Below are 22,756 nucleotides of genomic sequence, written 5' to 3' on the forward strand. Positions count from 1 at the left end.
TCATCACTTCAGTCCACATGTATTGAGCTCCTACTATGCCCTTGCACTGGGCCAAGCATCCTCTCAAGTTCAAGTCCACGTCTATGTTCCTCAGTCCCCTCAGCTACAGACCAACTGCTCTTGACCATTTAGCCACATCTGAGCAAGTCCCTCCCCATTTAGCTAGTAGGGTCTGTAAGGTACATTGATGCTTTACTCCCAGGAGTAGCTAGTATGCCTTCATTGCTGGCTGAGCTTGGGCTGGGAACTCAATGAGAAGAACTGGAATGATCTGAACTGAAACACATGGATCAGCTCTTTTTGGGCTGTCTGGTTAGGACTACGAAACATCAGACCAAAAGCCAATCTGACACATCCAGCAAGACAGAATGTGTCCAGGAGGATGCCTGCAGGGAGCAAGATAGAAGGTACTTGTTTTCACTGCCTACTGCTGAGCTGGATTGCTGCTGGGGTAGTGAGCACTGTGTGTATCTATAAAAAGGAAGCAAGAAGGAGAACAGACTCTGGCCCATCAGTGATTGAAAGGAGAGAAATGAGGGATGGCTGGGCTGGCCTTGAGTGTTGGTAGAAGCAGACCCTGTGTCTACTCACTTAGGCTTAGAATTGTTGCTATTTATCAAAATACATAGTTTAGGAGACACGTTTTCCTAATAACTCAACCCTATGGCAAACAAAGGATTTCTTCACTCCTCCGAAGACTACATACCACTTTGCAAGTTAGGGTCATCTGTCTCACAAATATTCACTGCCAATTTCATATGCATGGGTGCCTCTGAAAGTCTTTGCATGGCAAATGCTTATACAGAGCTGCCCTACCCTTGCCTTTCTCTTAAGAAAGAAATCTGTCCCTGAACACCATAATCCAGATTCTGACACTTCCATTCTGCCCACATCACACCCTTTACCCTGCAGCTTGGTCTGTGTTGCCAAACCAATGCAATGTCCTTGGCACTGGGTCCCCAACCTCTCATTGGTTTTTATTATTATTATTAATTTATTTATTTGACTGATGGATCTTAGTTGCAGCCAAGGAATCTTCAGTGTTGGTTGCAGCATGTGGATTCCAGTTTCCTGACCAGCCTGGCCCCCCTGCATTGAGAGCACAGTCTTAGCCACTGGACTACCAGAAAAGTCCTTCACTGATTTTTTTATATTAGCTTTGGTCAGTATGATGGAATCTATTTCCAGTTTAAAAAAAAAAAAAAAAAGAGTCAAAAGTCAAAGTGTTTCAAATGGTGAGTGAAAAACATACATGAAAGTGCTATACAGAGATTTCCCTGGTGGTCCACTAATTAAGACCTTGCCTTCCAGTGAAGGGGACACAGGTTCAATCCCTGGTCGGAAAACTGAGATCCTAACGTGCCTTGCAACCAAAAGATAAAATATTTTAAGAAAGCATAAAGTATGAAAGAGTTTGGAAACTGTAACTGGCCAGGCTAATATTTGATATTATGGATTTTCTGAATTAATGAATATGTTCACCTGGGCAGAATTTTAGTTATGATGAAAATCACTGAACCAAAGGGGTACAGGGAGGCAGAAAACCTAGAAAAGAAAAGTTGGTGGCTTTATTATAACCCTGCCCACCTCAGAAAAGCAGTCTCCTCTTAGGCCTGTCAGGTCAGAGCTTTCTGCTCAAGTCAAACAAGCTTGTAGCCTCCTCCTCTGGCAGCTTTGCAAATTCCAGCTTTTCCAGCCGTGATCTGAAAGCATGTGTTTAACTCCTACTCCAGATGGTAAACTTGTTTTTATTTGTCATTGTTTTTAATTCACCTAGGTCCTTGACCCCAATTAGCTCCAACTGGACCATTCATTCAGTGTTAATCACAGAAACAGTGTCTTCAAAGAATCAAAGCATTATTGTAAAGCAATTATCCTCCAATTAAAAATAAATTTTAAAAAATCAAAGCTTGAGTCTTTAAGAGCAGTTTGCAAGTCAAGTGTGACTCTCCCAGGCTAGTGGCAATGCTCTAGAGAGACATCACTCAGCTGGTTTCAGGCTGAGCGGCAGGATTTGCTGAAGTGGCAGTTTCCAGGGAGCCGCTGCCCTCTTGTGTCTCAGTGCCGGCCAGGAATTATTCCATGACAGGGAGAACACTTGGCAAAAGTCTGTAAAAGATTATTGGTGGGCTATTTCTGGCTCTTAATTTGTTGCTTCAATTAAGATTTCCTGTCATCTTATGGCTTTTTATTTTTATTTATTTATTTTTTGCTCTTTATTTTTTATTTTTTTTTACTTTACAATACTGTATTGGTTTTGCCATATATTGACATGAATCCACCACGGTGGCTTTTTAAATTGTAATCGTCCTTCTTTTAAAACAGAAAATTTTTAAAAGGCATATTTATTATAATTAAGGACTGCCCAGGTGGTGCTAGTGGTAAAGAACTTGCCTGCCAAATGCAGGAGACATAAGAGATGCGGGTTCAATCCTTGGGTCATAAAGATCCTTTGGAGAAGGAAATAGCAACCCACTCTTAGTATTCTTGCCTGGAAAATCCCATGGACAGAGGAGTTTGGTGAGCTAGTCCATGGTCACAAAGAGTTGGACACAACTGAAGTGACTTAGCATAGCACATTATAATTATAAATATTCTCCTTGAAGAAAAATTTGTGTAAAAATTTTTTGCTAAATTTTGATGCATTTCCTCTGTATTTTTTTCCTCCATGTAAAAATACCTAATTTTACTTGGAGACAGGGAAAAAAAAGCCACAGAACCACTGAATCTAATTTGATCATAAGTGTTATATAAATATGATCTCTTATCCACAATAAGAAAGTCAACTTTTGGATATGCCAGAGTATTAACAGTTGCCTCTTTTTTTTCTTACAAAATTTAAAATGTAAAGGATAACATTTTTTTTTCAAGTTTGTTTTTTTGGTGACACTTGGCATGTGAGATCTTAGTTCTCTGACCAGGGATCAAACCTGTGCCCCTGGCAATGGTAGCACAAAGTCTTAACCACTGGGACCACCAGGAAGTCCCAGGGGCATCCATTTTATATTTGGGCTTCACAGACAAAGTGTTTGGTTTAGTCAAGAAGAAGAAGAAGAAAAGTATGTCAAAATAAGTGTATCCCTTAAAAAAAAAAGATGAATAAAACAAAGTACTTCCTTAATATTGTTGGGATTTCCATGGTGGTCCAGTAGTTAAGAATCTGCCTCGCAACACAGGGTACGTGAGTTTGATCCCTTGTCTGGGAACTAAGATTCCACGTGCTGCAGAGCTACTAAGCACGCTTGCTGCAATTACTGAAGCCTCCCGCTCCAGAGCCCTCACCCCACAGCTAGAGAACCTGCATGCCCCAACTAGAGAGAATCTGTGCAACGTATGCCACACCTAAGATCACTAGAAGCCAATTAATTAATTAAAAGTACATACTGTTGATCAACTATTCTGATAAATTAGGATGCCTACATCAAGGCTCATGGCCAGATGAGTTACCTCCAGCTCCTGGTGAGGAAGTGGCTGTCCCTGAAGGTTGAGTGGGGGTGATTTGTGTCTGACCTGCTTTAATGCCTGAATTTCAGATTCTGCTGCTGTTCAAGATACTCTTACCTTCCTAAATCTGGCCATAGAATAGAGAAGCCAACAGAACGGAACTGATATAAAGTAGCCAGCCTACAAGTATGTACCAAACACTTACTGTGTGCCAAGTTAGGAAGATAGTAAAAAACATGACAAGTAAGGGTAGTAGCCTCATGGAAATTACAGTCTATAGGAGATACCAGGTTTTCAGTTTCCAGAAGTAAGAGTTGTTTACTTTTCAGAGAAACTTAAGAGTGTGATCCTGTAGGCTCTGCATGAACAGGGCAGTGCTTCATTCATCACTGTATAGTCAGTGCTCAGCACATGTAATAGATATCTGCAAATATGAATGGCATAATCGAGAGAATGATCAGATATAAACTGGATAGTTAACAAAAAACCTAAATCAAGTTTGAGGTATGCTCTAAGAATTGTTCAAGATAATCTGGACATTCAGTCTCATTCCCCCTTTTTAGAGTAATGAAGGAAAACATTGAAATTTATTGTTGGCCAAGAATCAAAACTTTGTTTCCTTTGTAGCATGTGGGTTGTGTATTTGCCTGTTTAGGTGGAAGGAAGGAATTCAGGGAGGTTAGTGATTTTGTTGTCATTATTTTGTGAGGCCTTCTAGGCTGGTTTTTTTTTTTTTTTCCTCCCTTTAATCAATAAATATGGACTGTGGGCTTCCCTGGTGGCTCAGCTGGTAAAGAATCTGCCTGCCAATGCAGGAGACACAGATTCAATCCCTGGTCTAGGAAGATCCCACATACCGTGAAGCAGTTGGGACCATGAACCACACCTATTGAGCCTGTGCTCTAGAGCCTGGGAGCCACAACTGCTGAGTCCACGTGCCACAGCTACTGAAGCCTGCACACTCCAGAGCCTGTGTCCGCAACAAGAGAAGCCACTGCAATGAGAAGCCCGAGCAGTGCAACTGGATACTAGCCCCCGCTCCCCACAGAGAAAAGCCTGCACAGCAGTGAAGACCCAGCACAGCCAAAAATATGGAAATAAATACACACTGTGCTAGGCACTGTCCCAGGCACTGAAGATAACACGATGAGTAAGACTGGCAAGATCTTTGTACCCCAGCAGCTTCTATTTCAGAACTTTCCATGGATCCGTGGGCTACTTTTTTCTAAACTTATTTTGGGTGATTATAATCACTACATATCACTTTTATAATGAGAACATTTTTAAGAAGGTATAAAAATAGACTTCTTTAACAGGATGGATACAAGTCTGAGTTTCCAGTACAACTCTGAGCATATTTGGGCAGCACTGCTTCCATTGCAGAAAATGAAAAGAAGACCAGGCACTAATTTACCACAGAGAATATGTAAATAAGCACACCTTCTCAGTCCCTTTCAACATTTAAAATTTATTTTCTAACCAAGTGATTCCAGTTTTTAAAATTTATCCTACAGAGTGCTTGCATAAATAAAAAAGGACATATATATGTGTGCACCATTATCTGTGATGGTAGAAAATGAAAAGAAATGTTCATCACTTGAGAATTGCATGAATATGTCATTGTATGTTCATATAATAGAATATAATACTGTTCTCTTTAAAATGAAGTAGATCTAAATGTACTAACTTGGGAAAACATCCATGATAAATTGTTACAGGATCAGGGATAGGGCCAAAAATCAGGTTACTGGTTTTACTCTTTCCTTAAAGGTATAGTTTTGTATAATAGCCAACATTTTCAAGTGTTCTGAGCTCCTTATGTGTTTGATCTTATTTACTCTTCACAGCAGCCCTGTGAGGTAAGTACCTTTACTATTCTCACTTTACAGATGAGGAAACTGACTTAAATTTGTAACTTGCTTAATGAACACAGATACCTGACTTTGCACTCGTGCTAAGTCCCTGTGCTATATCCAGGAACCAATTACATAATTCTATCTAGCTTAGACTAGTTTCAGTTGGAATTTTCAACTTTCAATCAAGAGAATTCTCAGAAACAATCCAAATAGAGATCAACATAGACTGGATAAATTATGAGACAACAATATACTGGAATACTATGCAGCTCTTAAAAAGAAGGAACTACATATATTGACTTGAAAACAAACATAAAGGAGAAAAGCAATTTTATAGAATAGTGTGTTTTATAACAATAGACGTTTGTACAGAAAAGCATGGAAGTAGTGATAGCTCAGTGTCATAAAAACAATACTTTCACATAACCCTTATAACACATATTTATACATTTGAGTTTCTTTTTGAAATACATTATCAGTTTTTTTCCTGAATATAAGTCTTCCATGGTCATTGTTGTGGGAAGTAATTGTTTAGTTTACTCAGAAGAGGAGAATGGGACTAAAACAGGGAAACTTTCACTTCACACACTTCTGAATTGTTTGAATTTATTAGCTGAGTTTATATGATGACAACCCAACTCCAACTGCTGTAAGCAAAAAGAAAAAGTGTTGGAGGCAATATTGAATGGACAGCAGGCCAGCTCACAAAATCAAAGTAAAAGCTGACCAACTAAGTATAAGCCGTGGCAAAGTAGAAAACCGAGGTGCCCCAAGGAACCTGAGGCCTCAAACCAGAATGCTGAGCTCCACTAAGACTCTGTGGGATGCCGGGAGCCAGCGTGAGGAGCTCCGCCCTTGGCAAAGGTCATGAGGAAGGAGGCTTGGCATACGCAAAGGCGTGATCAAGCCTCAGGTAACCCCCTGTTCCCGAGCATCTGACCCCCAAACCAGAGTCTGTTTTATGCTCTCCTCCATAACCGTTTTTCTTGGAGAAGGAGTAAACGTGCAGCTCCAAGGCAATAAAAATTCTTGGGCATGACAAGAGTGTTTCAGCTTACGGACTGCTCTGAAGGTTATCTAGCCTGCCTGTATAGGTTCGTCCAGCCACAAGTGATTGTTTACAGCCTCCAAATCTGAGAGGCACGAGATGTTTTAGACTTACTAAAAGCAAATTCTTTTGGGGAGTTAGAAATTATTAGTATAGTGGGTTGGTTAGGAATTATATTGGTGAAGGGTTTTTGATTTGTTGTGTCAATAATTGCTGCTAATTCCCTGCTCTGGGTGGGACAAGGATGTCTCAGGTCAAACCTCTCTGCTGACAGACTCGCTTGTGTGACAGGATTATCCACACTCCTGCCACTACACACATGATTGTTTACTACCTCTTAACCATAAACAGCACAGAGAGTTTTGGAGTATTTTGAAAGTCTTAATTAGCACAGTGCTTTTCTCATTGTTGAGTCAATGATTGCCACCAGGCCTCCATATCCTTAGGCACCTGGGAATATATTAATCAATGTATTTGGAATATAGAAAAGGAAATACAGTAGTCTTTTATGTTAGCAATACTAGACTTTTTGAGTTAATGGATTTTCTTTTGTAATAGATCACTGTGCTTTGTTATAAATCACTGTGTCCTTGTTATGTAAAAATGTAACTTTATCACTATCTTAAGACTAAATAGATCTTAAGGGGAACATTGGTGAAAGGATTTTCATTTGTTGGGCTGATGTTTGCTGCTAAATCTCCACGTTCCCTACCCTTATAATGAATATGACTAACATATAGGAGAAATAAGTATTAACCTTTAAGAATAATCATGTTAACCTTGGGTTAAATAAATTCCTTTCTTGACTGTAACTCACTACACCCTCACCCTATAGGAATGTAACTTTATTTGGAGGGTGGTGCCTGGTTTAAGAAAAAACACCCTTGGAAGAAATAAGTTTTTTGGTTATCAGAAAGAAAGGATCATAAAATGTCAGCAGGTCTCACTCATGGCCAGAAGATGATGTACCTTTTTTATACATTTATGTGAAGCACCTGATTTTGATAAAGGTCAGGACTGCTGACTCCCGCGTGACTCTGTATCCATCCCTATGTGTAACAAAAGGTATATAAGCAAACCCCAAAATAAAGAAATCGGATCAGTTTCTGGAAAGACTGATTCCCCCATGTCGCTTCTTTCTTGCTCCCATTTCTCTGGCTGAATTCCCATCTGGAGCACGGATACTATTCCACGTAATCCAAGTTCTTCAGCCTCTTTTTCTCCACTAATCTTCCTACTACACTATCCGTTTCTAATCTCTCTATATATCTGTAATTAAATATGTATTTTTCCAAAGACGCCGACTCCATCCCCCCACCTTCGAATCACCCTGGATCCACCGGGGCTGGACCCCGGCAGTGGGCCTTTGGTCTCTGTTCCCCATGGCATGTTGGCCTCGTTGCTCTCCTACCAGTCTTTTTTTGTAGTGAGAGATCATGGCTTCCAGCAGCTTCCAGTGACACAGACTGTTGACCCTGCCAAAAAAGGAAAAGGCTGTTCTCTAAGGAAGGACTCTGAATGGTCAAAAACATACTGCAGACCAACCTCTGTGACCAGGGTAGTGGGAATTACTACTGGTCCTGATTGGTTTGATTTGAACTAGGTGCTTACCCTTCAGCCTATCACCAGGGACAGGATATGGTATTGACTAAGAAGGCAGTTGTTCCATTCAACCAGAAGTTAGGAGTGGACTGGAAAAGGACAGTTGAAGCTAGAAAAAAATGCTTTTTTGGAGCAGAAGGGAGAATTGCTGGGCAAACCAAATGATTATGCTACATGAGCATAAATGTCCACTAGACATTTTTTAAAGCTATTTTCATCGTGTATATGTGTATTCAAGTGCCAAGAATGTGTTAAGAAGGATATTTTCTGAAACAGTTTTATTATCATTAAAAATTGTAATAGTACAGGTAAACACTTATAGTTAAAATCTACTGATTTTTTTCTTCTTGAATTTTTCCGTTTTTCCTCTGGGAACATTGCACTCAGTCTCTCATCTCAGCTGAACCAATCATATATCACCTTATTTCCTGTGACCACAGTTGGGCCTAAATGGTGGGTGTGTGATCAACATGAACCAATCAGGGTCTTGGCCCAGAAAAGGCTTTTGATTTTCATTTTTTTTAAGTAATAAGGCTGTGGGGCTGTGACTCCAGCAGCCTTTTTCACCTGGAGTTGTTACAAAAGACTCATTTCCTGTCGGGTTAGGAAGTTGCTGGGATACGATCTAGAGCTGCCAATTTTACCTCCAACTCAGGGGGGTAAAGCTAGTCTATGAATGAAGTTGTTTATGCTGAAATAAGCAAAGATGAACATGAAGAGACAAGGAGTCTTAATGCATTAGAGTCCCTGGGCCTAGGCACCCTCTGAGGCTAATGCAAATATGACTAAATGGGACAACTTCCTCTTTACCTAAGGCTAGCTTGAGTTGGGATTCCTCCAATTTCAGCCACAAGACTCCTAATAATTTAGATACAGATAAATAGAGCTGGGTAACTTATGGCACAATAAAAAAATTCTAGGTAGCTTTTAAAACAACAAACTACATATATTGATGTTAAAAAACCAAATATAAGGAGAAAAGTAAGTTTACAGACAGGGTGTATTTCTGTATGTATGTGATTTTATATATACCCACATATGTAGGGAGACTGTGTTCCAAAATGTTATTGGTCACCTCTGGAGGATGGTATGGGCAAGACTTTCATCTTTAAATATACTTCTATGTATTTTTAGCTTTCCTAAAATTTTATACTTTGTTTTCTATTATACTTTTATAAAACTTTTAAGCCAAAAATAACTACAGACATAATGTAGTTGTGGCACATTTATGTTATACAACTTCCTACTTTATTGCCTCTATTCGATTTAGAACAGAGGTCTGGATATTTGGAGACAAGGCTTCAAGGCCTCTGTTTTGCATGTATTCTATAAACTTTGGCAAGTTGGCTTGCCTCTGTGGGCCTCAGTTTCTTCCTTCATAAGAGGGGTACTTGAAGTAACAGTAGCTACTATTGCAGTAGTTTCCATGGACCAAGTGCTGTGCTAAGCAGTTTCCTCACAGGAGCTCCATGAATTGAGCATGATCCCTCTTTTCCAGATAAGAAACAGAAGCCCAAGTAAGTACTGGAATCCGAATTCAAATTCATGTTAAGCCCACTCCCTAAAGCAATGTTCTTTGTACTACATACTCTCCCAGCCACCTTCTGCCTCACGTCTCAATTTCTTGGCCCCAGAATTCAGTTAAACCCAAGACTCAACTTAAAATCCTCTACCTGGACAACACTATCTTTCTAAATTAATGTGTGGTCACTTTTATTATTGCTACAGCTGTATGTATGTTGTATCATACTTGAAGACAGGATGTCTCTACCTCAGCACTACTGTACAGGAGCCAGTGACCAGAACCGTCTTAATGACCTGAATAACCATGATAGTGTGATCACTCACCTACAGCCAGACATCCTGGAGTATTGAAATCAAGTGGGCCTTAGGAAGCATCAATACAAACAAAGCTAGTGGAGGTGATGGAATTCCAGTTGAGCTATTTCAAATCCTAAAAGATGATACTGTGAAAGTGCTGCACTCAGTATGCCAGCAAATTTGGAAAATTCAGCAGTCATCACAGGACTGGAAAAGGTCAATCCCAAAAAAGGGCAATGCCAAAGAATGTTCAAACTACCACACAATTGCACTTATTTCACATGCTAGTAAGATCATGCTCAAAATCCTTCAAGCTAGGCTTCAACAGTATGTGAACCAAGAACTTCCAGATGTTCAAGCTGGATTTAGAAAAGGCAGAAGAACCAGAGATCAAATCGCCAACACCCGCTGGATCATGGAAGAAGCAAGAGAATTTCAGAAAAACATCTACTTCTGCTCATTGACTACACTAAAGCCTTTGACTGTGTGGATCACAACAAACTGTGGAAAATTCTTCAAGAGATGGGAGTACGGGACCACCTTACCTGCCTCCTGAGAATCTGTATGCAGGTCAAGAAGCAACAGTTAAAACTGGACATGGAACAACTGAGTGGTTCCAAATTGGGAAAGGAGTATGTCAAGGCTGTATACTGTCACCCTGCTTATTTAACTTATATGCAAAGTACATCATGCAAAATGCTGGACTGGATGAAGCACAAGCTGGAATCAGCATTTCAGGGAGAAATACCAAACCTCAGATATGCAGATGACACCACCCTTATGGCAGAAAGCGAAGAGGAACTAAAGAGCCTCTTGATGAAGGTGAAAGAAGAGAGCAAAAAAGCTGGCTTAAATCTCAGCATTCAAAAAACTAAGATGATGGCATCTGGTCCCATCACTTCATGGCAAATAGATGGGGAAACAATGGAAACAGACAGACTTTATCTTCTTAGGCTCTAAAATCACTGCAGATGGTGACTGCAGCCATGAAATTAAAAGACACTTGCTCCTTGGAAGAAAAGCTATGACAAACCTAGACAACATATTGAAAAGCAGAGATATTATTTTACTGACAAAGATCCCTCTAGCCAAAGCTATGGTTTTTCCAGTAGTCATATATGGATGTGAGAATTGGACCATAAAGAAAGCTGAATGCCAAAGAATTGATGCTTTTGAATTGTGGTGCTGGAGAAGACTCTTGAGAGTCCCTTGGACAACAAGGAGATCAAACCAGTAAATCCTAAAGGAAATCAACTGTGAATACTCATTGGAAAGACTAATGCTGAAGCTGAAGTTCCAATACTTTGGTCAACTGACATGAAGAGCCAACTCATTGGAAAGGGCCTGATACTCGGAAAGATTGAAGGCCAGAGAAGGGGATGACAAAGGATGAGATGGTTGGATAGCATCACTGATTCAATGGGCATGAGTTTGAGCAAACCCTGGGAGATAAGGACAGAGAAGTCTGGTGTGCTGCAGTCCATGGGGTTGCAAAGAGTCAGCCATAAGTTAGCAACTGAACAACTGACATTTTGGACGGAAAATTTCTTTGTTGTGTGAGCTGGATGTGTTTGGCAGCATCCCTGGCTTCTGCCCACTAGATGTCAGGATCATCTACCATTCAAGTTGTGACACCCAAAATGCCTGTATAGTTCCAAAGGTCCTCTGGGGAAAATTCACCAGGGTTGAGAATCAATGCTCTCAAAGAAGGGAAAAAGCAATTTCCTGCATTAATCCTGAAGGAAAATTGTACTGAAAGGAGATTATCTTTTGTATTTTGTATCTTGTGATGATTCTTTGACTTTACCAACTCTGGCTAAAGTCAGCTCCAGTATATCATATTATTTGCTCTGTGTAGAATGCTGTACCAGCTACACATACATTGTATTTTCAAGATTTAGAAGAATGAAGAAGAATAAACCTTGCCTTCTCGAAAATGACTCCACTTCTCCCTTAGTGAAATTCACCCTTGCTTGAGAGGAAAAGATCCACATGAGGATGCTGAGTGAGAATGGATAGTCGATAGCGAACAGTGGTGATTAAATACAGTGCTGATTTTATTCCAACTAAATAAAGCAATGCGTAGGTCATCTGGGGCAATAAACTAAACTAAAAGGACAAAAGCCAAAAACGAGGATTTTGTAATTGTTTTATCAGTCACTGCCCTCTTACACAACTCATCTCAGAAAATCTCATGCAAAGAAATACAGGAAAAGGGAAAAGCGGGAAATGAAGTTCATTTAGTGTGCAGTGGAAGGTGGTTTCTCCAATTCCTCTTCTGTGAACTGCTCCATCAGCATGGTCCACTTCGGATTATTTTAATATCATGACCATCATCCCTGCAAATTGAACAACCATAAAAACACATTTATTATTAAATCCCTCCCTGCAACTGTCCTGAGTTCTTGTGGCTGGAATAAAAATAAAATGAACCCAAGACAGATTCCCAGGAAGAAAAGCAATTTTAATTCTTGTGCATGGAGGTCTCATAGAAATGAGACTTAATAAGTGACCAAAGCAGACAGCTTTTATTTATTTATTTTTTTTTTTCAGACAGCTTTTATAGTTTTTACTTTTTAGACAAACAATACATTTGTGAGGAATTAAAGAGGACAAAGAAACTTAGGCTTTGGCTGCTTAAAACTAGTAAAGAATCTGTAACAGTTTCTGCTCACGGTAGTAAATAACAAAAACCTCAAAGACCATGAACAGAACTAAAATCTGTTTTATAGTGTGTATTATAGTTTCTGCTGAAAGATGATTTTCTTTCTACAATTATTACCAAAGGTGGCCAAATCAGACTAATTTTTTCATAAAATAAATCTAGATCCAATAAACTTGGCCTGGTTGTTTACATAAGTACAGCAAGAATAGTGATTGACCACATAGACTCTTAAATCTGCTTTACTGGAACCTTTTATGAGGAACCTCAGATTGAATTTTTAATAGCCTCTCAAGGATAAGAAGCCAAGCCAAGCATTCAGCAACAGACTTTGTCTGCAATAGATATAGATTCGGGTGAATTCCTCTCTTTACACAAGACTCCAAAGCACACTGTTTCCTAAAGGTCCCAGGAAATTACCTTCCTTACCTGGTAAGGCTGCTGGGAAACCTGAAAGTAAGATTCTAGGCTGTTTTTCCAAAGGGCTTTGTTAACTCCATAAAGTCAACCTTAGTTCCTCAAAGCTATCTGGTCATATCTGAGTCTATGCATATCTCTCACCAATATGACATTCCAGTCAAAGCTCTGATACTATGATCAATGTTTCCAATTGTGTTGTAAGAAAAGCAGATTCTTACTGAACTTATGCAAATAACTATATTGCCAAGAAAAAAGAATCCTCACTGAGAGTTTCTGACTTCTGAAATGTTTCAGTGCTGCTTACAAATGTATAGTGGACCAAATTGCTCTGTCATAGTTAGCTTAAGAGAAAAGACAAAAAGATTTCCTTAAATCTGGAGAAAACATTTTTAAAACTCAGCAATGTTTCATTTTAATAAATAATAAAAAATTACAATTATCTTCCTCAGTTTATTTAGTCTCATAGTGAATTCTTGTTCCACTTGATCTTCTGTTAAAAAATTTCTGAAGCCATCAATTTCTCCATTAGGGTTCTATAAATTCTTACCCAGGTATGATTTGAAAGTCATCAGACACCTATATTCTAGAATATTTGTTAGATTTCTTCTCATGAATTTCCCTGAAAATAAAACACATTTGCAGAAAGCCTTTGTAGAAGCATCTGAGTAAAAGAGTAACTGTGTGTAAATGACAAATGACTTTAAAATGTCCACTATTGAAGATCTGATTCATTATAATGGAATTGATAAGAAAATTTGGTTATCTCTAAGACCTATCATTTTAAGATAATAACTAGAATTATGGCTAACATATAATGACATATCCAAAGTTTAGGGATTTCATTTATTTTCTAGAACATTTATGTTAATAACATTTATCCATATAATACAACCTAAGAGGGTTTATCATTTACTTGATAAATGCTTCCTTTGTAATTTAACATAAAAAAGAAGCCTAATTAGTTTAATAGCTCTTTTATAAGTACAGAAAATAAATTTTTGAGGTATCCAGGGGCCCTGTGGAAAACCCCAAAGTCATTTCCAGTTCAATAAGAGTTCATTTGGAATTTTGCAGTTTGTCAAACATATCAAACATTTTTGAAAACACTTGGTCAAACAGGATCATTGGTCACTGTGAAACAATATTTAGCTATCCATATAATCAGTGATAAACATGTCCCTGGCAAATACAGAAAGCTAAATAGTTGTAAAAAGCTTTAGTTCTTTTAATATTGAAAAGACTTAGGAGTTTTTTTGTGGGTGTCTTCTAAGTGATCAAAAACCTGATAAAGACAAAGTATAGAATCTGGTTTTCTAGACAGATATATTAAAGGTAAAGAAAACTTTTTTTTTCTTTTACAATTTCTTATTAAGACTAGACCAACAAGAGAACTTTGTACTTTTGAACAAGAAAACTTTTTAACAGAGATAAACACCAGATTTTAATTTTGTACCAGTTTACTTTTGATATTCCTTAATTAAACTCATTCTAGTCTTAGTCCTGATCACACATAAAATTCCTTAAGATTATTTTTTCATAAGCTTTTTGCAATTTTCTATGTTCATTTTATTTGTCCCTTGTTTTCTTTCACATTTAGAAATAGCCAGTTTTAGGACAAAATCTCTTTAAAACAAAGGCACCTCTTTACCTTTTCTTAGCCCAAAACACTTAATAATTTTTTTTCATTTCTGGAAACTTTAACTGCATATATTAATTAGAATTATTAATCCTTTGAAATCTAAATTTTGGGGGCGAATAATGAAGTAAACAACTGTGAACCATATTTTGTGACTTGGCAAACATAAGTATATTTCTTAATTTTTAGAAATAAACCCCACTTTATGGCACAATTTTTCAATAAAGCACAAGAGGGACCTCCCTGGTGGTCCAGTGGTTAAGAATCCTCCTTGCAATGCAGGGGACATAGGTTCAATCCCTGGTTGGGGAACTAAGATCCCACAGGCCACAGAGTGACTAAGCCACAGCTACTGAGCCTGCATACTCTAGAGTCCAAACACCACAATTAGAGAGTCCATGTGCCACAGCTGGAGAGTTTGTGCACTGCAACGAAAGATCGCATGGTGCAACGAAGATCCCACATGCTCCAACATTTCCTTTTTGGAAATGATACAGATATCCAATGACCACCCATCATTTAACTTACCACACTCTAAGGGTATAAATTAAATTACCGAAGAATTTAGAAAATGAAGTTTACTCACAGAGATGGCTAACATCTTTTATTATTTGTGAGGACTTAAGCTCTGTATTTGCCCTTGACAAGCAGTTGTAGAGGGGTGTGATTTACTCAAATTTGGGCAAGAGATCCTTTCAGCAGTTTGTGTTTTAAAAGGCATCTTTCCTTCTTTATCTTTTTCGGTTTCAGATTCTACCAATTCAGCCAATGGAAGATTAGTCTCAGGCAAGGTGGGCTGTGTTTACATTTCAAAGATATGACAATATAACCTTTAAAGCCAAAGAAAGGCCTTTTAAGTTCAGTTTTCTCGTAGGAGTTTTGGATTATATTTATCTATTATTACAAGCCTTAGGGTAATTATTATTTTAAAATAATTTTTAAAGTACAGGACAGTTTTGCTCCAATATTGTGATCTTCTATAATATCTAGAAGGCATTTTAAGAGGAACAGGTAAGCTTTTGGGAATTGTAAAAACAAATAGGTCTTGATTTGTTTCTACAGTTGCATTTCTAATTTTGTAGTTTTGCGAGACAAAAAAAAAATTGTTTCTATTAGCCTTTGATAATTGTTTGTATTAAGCTTCCAGCTAATCTACTTCCTGGTTATTCCTAGGAGGGCCTGAGGAATTGTAGAGGAGGTGGGCAATTATTTTTAAAGGGGAATTAATGTGGGATCTTACTTTTAAGTCTAATTTCTGTTTTTTCATCTTAATAAAGGACTCTCTAAGGCTCACCATTATAGTTTATTTTTCCTTTCAATTTGTTCCTCTCATAAGTACCAAGAACAGTTACTTACGATGAGAGCTTTCAAAATTTTTTCCTCTTAAATACAACCTATTAAAGGATCTTTTGACCTATGGCTGATTAATGTTGATATATGGTAGAGACCAACATAATACTGTAAAGCAATTATCCTCCAATTAAAAATAAATTATTTTTTTTAAAAAAAGGATCCTTGTCCATTGATGATTAATTTCAAATACAGACTCAAACCAGTAAGCCTTTTTTATGGCTTAACAAAAGATAAAAAGGTGTTTCCAAGGATATAGCTCTCACATGATTAGAAAGTTCACTCGCATTGTTAGTGTAAGAAAATAAGGCAATGAAAGTTGAGACAACAACAGCCCATTATGGATAGGGACCCCATGACAAAGTCCCCTGAGAGCTGGTATGGCCAGACAAAGAGAGTACTGACTTTGTGTCTCAGAACTTAAGTCTAGTCAACTGGCCACCAGATACACCTTTCAAATGGCAGAGCTCTCAGAACATAAAACAAGATGGAAGAACACATCTCATCTGGTTTTATATGGAAGACCCACAGGAAGGTTGTTTTAAGTAGATGCAGGTCTGGTGAGAACCATTAACTCACCAGTCTGTGAGGCCAGCTCAAACAACAGGCATATAGGGCCTGTGCCTGCATGCTGCCCTATGGTTCTTCCTCCTTATGGCAAACAACAGAGACAAAAAGCAGTGACCATCTCTGAGAAGAAAAGAATTTCCAACAGTTACTAAATACAAGGAGCTAACTCGACAAATATTTTCTCCTGCTAATCTAAATTTAGAGAGGAAATAAGGAACTCTCGCTAACTTCCCCTTCCACCAGACCTTGCAGGGAGAGATCCAGGAAGCTGAGGTGGTAAGAAATCTTACCTTCTGCTGGTCTTTATCAGAGGGCCCAGGATCTCTCAGCTGCAGTAGCCTCAGGGCGGGAAGTGAGTTCCAACCAGGCTCCTCCTGGCTCACCAACTGTCAGGGTAGAAGAAATTTCTCCCTCTACCCTCTTGAGTTCTTGTGGCTAGACTAGTAATAAAATGGACACAAGACAGATTAACAGGAGAAAAAGAAAAATTTTTATTCAGGGTGCACAGAGCTCTCATGGAAATGGGACCTAATAAGTGACCAAAACAGGCAGCTTTTATTCTTTTTAGACAAAGAAGCAATACATTTGTGAGGAATTGATAAGACAAAGAAACTTAGGCTTTGGGTACTTAATAAGTGAAGAATCTGTACACAGTTTTGGCTTGGGATAGTAAATTTAAAAAGTAACAAAGCTTGTTTATAAAGGCTTTTTAGCTTTAAATTCCCAATCTCTGATATAAGTGTCCTTCAGAGGAAGGAAGTGCATCTTTCACATGACATTAATTTCCTGCTTTCAGGGAGAGAGAAGGGTCAAAGCGTCCCTCATGCATTGGCTCTTTCTTAAGCAACTTTAATACACAATATTTAATATGCTACGGTGGCACATTTTGGGGTAGCCTGCCCGGGGCCACCATATTGAAACGTTATCTGTCATATTGAAACTGCCCCACACTATTTGTATTAAAAAGACCCATGTCATTATACATTATATTCTCTCCAGGGTGACAGTCACTTTTAAAGCTAAATCTAGGAAACAATGAGGGTGAAAGCCCAACTCTGCTATTTTTCTCCTAACCCAAGGGCACAAAGAACTGTTAACATTTCCAAGAAATCACTCTTGAGAAGACCTAGGTAACTCACTTAAGACTGAGGTCAAAGAATGGACCCCTAAAATTCAAACCAGCATACCTGGAGGAGAAGTTATGGTCACATGAGCTGGTCAGGTGTTCTACAATAAGGGAATCAGATGTAATATATTTATTACTGAGCATTCTACCAGATAGAGTTATTAAGACCTATTTTCCAGCTGATAGTGCAGGGTGTGTAGGTTGCCTGTACATACCTTCTGACTTTAAAAAACAATATTCTGCCACAGAGTTTAACTACTCTTGTATATTGTTTTATTTAATTTTTATTTTATATTGGCGTATAACTGATTTACAATGTTGTTTTAGTCTCAGGTGTACAGCAAAGTGATTATTTTTCTTTTTAGGTTATTACAAAATAATACCTATACATATATCCATTCTTTTTCAGATTTATTACAGAATATTGAGTGAAGTTCCCTGTGCTGTACAGTGAACGTGAAGTCGCTCAGTTGTGTCTGACTCTTTGCGACCCCATGGACTGTACCTCCCAAGCTCCTCTTGTCCGTGAGCTTTTCCAGGGTTGCCATTTCCTTCTACAGGGGATCTTCCCAACCCAGGGATCGAACCCGGGTCTCTCGCATTGTAGGCAGACGCTTTACCACCTGAGCCACCAGTGCTGTACAGAAGGTCTTATTAATTATCTATTATATATATGTTGCTGCTACTGCTAAGTCACTTCAGTCATGTCTGACTCTGTGCGACCCAACAGATGGCCTCCTACCAGGCTCCTCTGTCCCTGGGATTCTCCAGACAAGAACACTGGAGTGGGTTGCCATTTCCTTCTCTAATGCATTAAAGTGAAAAGTGAAAGTGAAGTCTCTCAGTCGTGTCTGACTCTTAGCGACCCCATGGACTGCAGCCTACCAGGCTCCTCTGTCCATGGGATTTTCTAGGCAAGAGTACTGGAGTGGGGTGCCATTTTATATATAGTGGTGTGCATATGTTAATCCCAAACTCCTAATTTATCCCTCCTCCCACCTTTCCCTTTTGGTAACCATAAGTTTGTTTTTCAAGTCCATGAGTCTGTTTCTGTTTCATAGATAAGTTCATTTGTATCATTTTTAAGATTGTACATATAAGTGATATCATGGTATTTGTTTTTCTGTGTCTCTCGGTCCATCCATGTTGCTGCAAATGGCATTATTTCATTCATTTTTATGGCTGAGTAGTATTGAATATATACCACATTTTCTTTATCCATTCCTCTGTTGATGGGCTATTTAGGCTGCTTCCATGTCTTGACTATTGCTGCTGTGAACATAGGGGTACATGCATCTTTTCAAATTATGGTTTTCTCCAAATATATGCCCAGGAATGGGATTACTGGATCATATGGTAGTTCTATTTCTGTTTTTTTGAGGACACTCCATAGTGGCTGTATCAATTTACATTTCCACCAACAGTGTTCAGTTCAGTTCAGCTCAGTCGCTCAGTCGTGTCCGACTCTTTGCGACCCCATGAATCGCAGCACGCCAGGCCTCCCTGTCCATCACCATCTCCCGGAGTTCACTCAGACTCACGTCCATTGAGTCTGTGATACCATCCAGCCATCTCATCCTCGGTCGTCCCCTTCTCCTCCTGCCCCCAATCCCTCCCAGCATCAGAGTCTTTTCCAATGAGTCAACTCTTCGCATGAAGTGGCCAAAGTACTGGAGTTTCAGCTTTAGCATCATTCCTTCCAAAGAAATCCCAGGGTTGATCTCCTTCAGAATGGACCGGTTGGATCTCCTTGCAGTCCAAGGGACTCTCAAGACTCTTCTCCAACACCACAGTTCAAAAGCATCACAGGCTCGAAAAAGGACAGAAGTGGTATGGACCTAACAGAAGTAGACGATATTAAGAAGAGGTGGCAAGAATACATGGAAGAACTGTACAAAAAAGATCTTCACGACCCAGATAATCATGATGATGTGATCACTAATCTAGAGCCAGACATCTTGGAATGTGAAGTCAAGTGGGCCTTAGAAAGCATCACTATGAACAAAGCTAGTGGAGGTGATGAATTCCAGTTGAGCTGTTTCAAATCCTGAAAGATGATGCTGTGAAAGTGCTGCACTCAATATGCCAGCAAATTTGGAAAACTCAGCAGTGGCCACAGGACTGGAAAAGGTCAGTTTTCATTCCAATTCAAAGAAAGGCAATGCTAAAGAATGCTCAAACTACCGCACAATTGTACTCATTTCACATGCTAGTAAAGTAATGCTCAAAATTCTCCAAGCCGGGCTTCAGCAGTACGTGAACCGTGAACCAACAGTGTAGGTGGAACTTTTCTCCAACTCCCTTTTCTCCTTTTATGGCTGTAAGCATTTGCTTTATATATTGAGATGCTCTTATGTTGGATACATATATTATTTACAGTTGTTATATCTTCTTGGATTGATCCCTTGATCATTATGTAGTGTCCTTCTTTGTCTCTTTGAACAGTCTTTATTTTACAGTCTATTTTGTCTTACATAAGTACTGCTACTCTAGCTTTCCTTTGCTTCCCATTTGTATGAAATACCTTTTTCCATACCCTCCCTTACAGTCTGTATGTGTTCTTGTATCTGAAGTGAGTCTCTAGTAGACAGCAAGTATATGGCACTTTTTTTTCCATCCATTCCACCAGTCTATGTCTTATGGTTGGAGCATTTAATCCATTTACATTTAAGCTAATTATCTATCAGTTCAGTTCAGCCACTCAGTCATGTCCGACTTTTTGTGACCCCATGGACTGCAGCATGCTAGGCCTCCCTGTCCATCATCAGCTCCCAGAGCTTACTCAAACTCATGTCCATTGAGTCAGTGATGCGATCCAACCATCTCATCCTCTGTTTTTCCCTTCTCCCCCCACCTTCAATCTTTCCCAGCATCAGGGTCTTTTCTAATGAGTCAGTTCTTTGCATCAGGTGGGCAGTTATCTATATGTATGGTCTTATTGCCATTTTGTTAATTGTTTTGGGTTTTTGTTGGTCTTTTTTATTCCCTTCCTCTTTTGTTCTCTTTAGAGTTGTATTTGGATTGCTTTTTTCTGTGTGTGTATCTGTTGTAGATTTTTGGTTTGTGCTTATATGAGGTTTTATATATCAGTCTATATAGATAGATAGATAGATAGATAGAGATATATACAGGATTGTTTTAAGGTGCTGGTCACTTAATTTCAAATACATTTCCAGTACCCTGCATTTGTACTCTCCTCTTCTCACAGTTGCTGTTTTGACTTCACGTTTGTGTGCAGATGATTTCCTACCTTTACTGTGTGTTTGCCTTTACCAGTGAGCTTTGCCATTGATAATTTTCTTGTTTCTAGTTGTGGCCTTTTCTTTCTCATCTAGAGAAGTTCCTTTAGTATTTGTTGTAAAACTGGTTTGGTGGCACTGAATTATCTTAGCTTTTGCTTACCTATAAAGCTTTTGATCTCTCTGTCAGATCTGAATAAGAGCCTTGCTGGGTAGAATATTCTTGGTCCTAGGTTTTCTCCTTTCATCACTTTTAAATACACACTCCCTTCTGGCCTGCATAGTTTTTGCTGAAAAAAATCAACTGATAATCTTATGGGGATACTCCTGTATGTCATTTGTTGCTTTTCTCCTTTCGTTTATTCTTTTTATTCCTTTATTTCCTCTGTCTTTAATTTTTATCACTTTGATTTATATGTGTCTTGGCATATTCCCCCTTGTGTTTATGCAGTATGGGGCTCTCTGCACTTCCTTGACTTAAATGAGTGTTTCCTTTCCCGTGTTAGGGAAAATTCTGGTTATTATCTCTTCAAGTATTTTCTCAGGCCCTTTCTCTCTCTTCTCCTCCTAGGACCCCTATAATGCAAAATATTGATGCATTTCATATTGTCACAGAGGTCTCTTAGACTGTCTCATTCTTTTCATTCTTCTTTATTTTGTTCTGCAGCAGTGTTTTCTACCAGTATGTCTTCCAGCTCATTTATTTGTTCTTCTGCCTTATTTATTCTGCTATTGATTCCTTCCAGTGTATTTTTCATTTCACTTATTGTATTGTTCATCGCTGTTTGTTTGTTCTTTAAATCTTCTAGCTCTCTGTTAAACATTTCTTATGTCTTCTCATCTATGCTTTCATTCTTTTTCTGAGATCTTGGATCATCTTTATTATTATTATTCTGAATCCCTTTTTAGGCAGATTGCCTCTCTCTACCTTTCACTTAGTTGTTTCTCTGGGGTTTCATTTGGTTTCTGCATCTGAAACCTATTCCTCTCCTATTTTATTTTGTCTAACTACCCATATTTGTGGTCTCTGTTCCTCAGGTTGCAGAACTGGAGTTCTTGCTTCTGATGTCTGTCCCCTGGCAGATGAGGTTGATCCAGGGGCTTGTGCAGGCTTTCTAGTGGGAGGAACTGGCACCTACCCACTGGTGGGTGGAGTTGGGTCTTGTCCCTCTGGTACACAGGCTGTGTCAAGGGATGTATTTATAGGCAGATGTTGGTGAAGGACAACTGTAAGCACCTTGTCTGCTGATGGGTGGGGCTGCCAGCTATTGGGTGGGGCCAGGAATCTTTGCCAAAATGGTGACTTCTAGGAGAGCTCATGCCAATGAATGTTCCACAAAGTCTCTGCCACCAGTGTTCTTGTTCCCCAGTGAACCACAACTGATCCCTGCCTCCCCAGGAGACCATCCCAGACCCAGAGGTATATCAGCTCAGGCTCCTATGGACTCATTGCTTTGCCCTAAGACTCAATATATGTGAAACTTTCTGTATTCTCTCCAAGAGTGGAGTCTCTGTTCCTCCAGTCCTGTGGCGATCCTCCACGCAAGCCTTGCTGATCTTCAAAGCCAGATGCTCTTGAATCTCCTCGTCTTGATGCTGGACTCCCCAGGCTGCAGAGCCTGACATGAGGGAGAATCTCTGCAACATAACTATTTTCCAGTTTGCGGATCATCCATTTGGAGGGTATGAGATTTAATTATATCATGAAAGCATGCCTGCTACTATTTTGTTGTGGCTTCTTCTTTAAATGTAGAATATCTTTTTTGGTTGGCTCCAGTTTTTTCTGTCAGTGGTTGTTCAGCAGTTAGTTGTGATTTTGGTGTTTTCCTTAGAGGACATGCGCTTAAGTCCTATCACTTTGCCATCCTGTCTCCTGAGGGACAAAGCGTTCTTGATGGTCTGGGACATCCCTGCTCCCCTTCCTGCTATGCCAGGATGGGTGGAACTGATAATGGGCTAAGGTTTTCTACATAGCAGTGCCT

The 22,756-nt window shown here is 39.2% G+C and overlaps 2 protein-coding genes across 5 annotated transcripts in view; one reads left to right on the top strand and one right to left on the bottom strand.

The window, feature by feature from the left end:
* LOC101111099 (RE1-silencing transcription factor-like) overlaps positions 1-22,756 on the top strand; it is a 122,580-nt gene that overhangs the window by 28,400 nt on the left and 71,424 nt on the right. Inside the window, exon 6 of the mRNA XM_060417148.1 lies at positions 1-22,457. The gene's annotated coding sequence lies outside the window, so the exon portion shown is untranslated. The remainder of the gene's footprint in view (positions 22,458-22,756) is intronic.
* Positions 11,805-22,756, bottom strand: part of LOC105611516 (serine protease inhibitor Kazal-type 2-like) — a 25,257-nt gene continuing 14,305 nt past the window's right edge. The window contains exons 4-5 of one of the 4 annotated variants that reach the window (XM_042251437.1): positions 17,597-17,636; positions 16,738-16,849 (exon numbers count right to left, since the gene is read on the bottom strand). In XM_042251437.1, coding sequence (XP_042107371.1) covers positions 17,615-17,636 — 22 coding nt within the window. In that variant the 3' untranslated portion in view covers positions 16,738-16,849; positions 17,597-17,614. Of the gene's footprint in view, positions 12,111-12,276; positions 16,850-16,876; positions 19,374-22,756 lie in introns of those variants that run through there. The other 3 variants (XM_027971023.2, XM_042251436.2, XM_042251435.2) reach the window with 3 other exon arrangements.

This window comes from Ovis aries, chromosome 6 (assembly GCF_016772045.2).
Source record: "Ovis aries strain OAR_USU_Benz2616 breed Rambouillet chromosome 6, ARS-UI_Ramb_v3.0, whole genome shotgun sequence".
Lineage (NCBI taxonomy): Eukaryota > Metazoa > Chordata > Mammalia > Artiodactyla > Bovidae > Ovis > Ovis aries.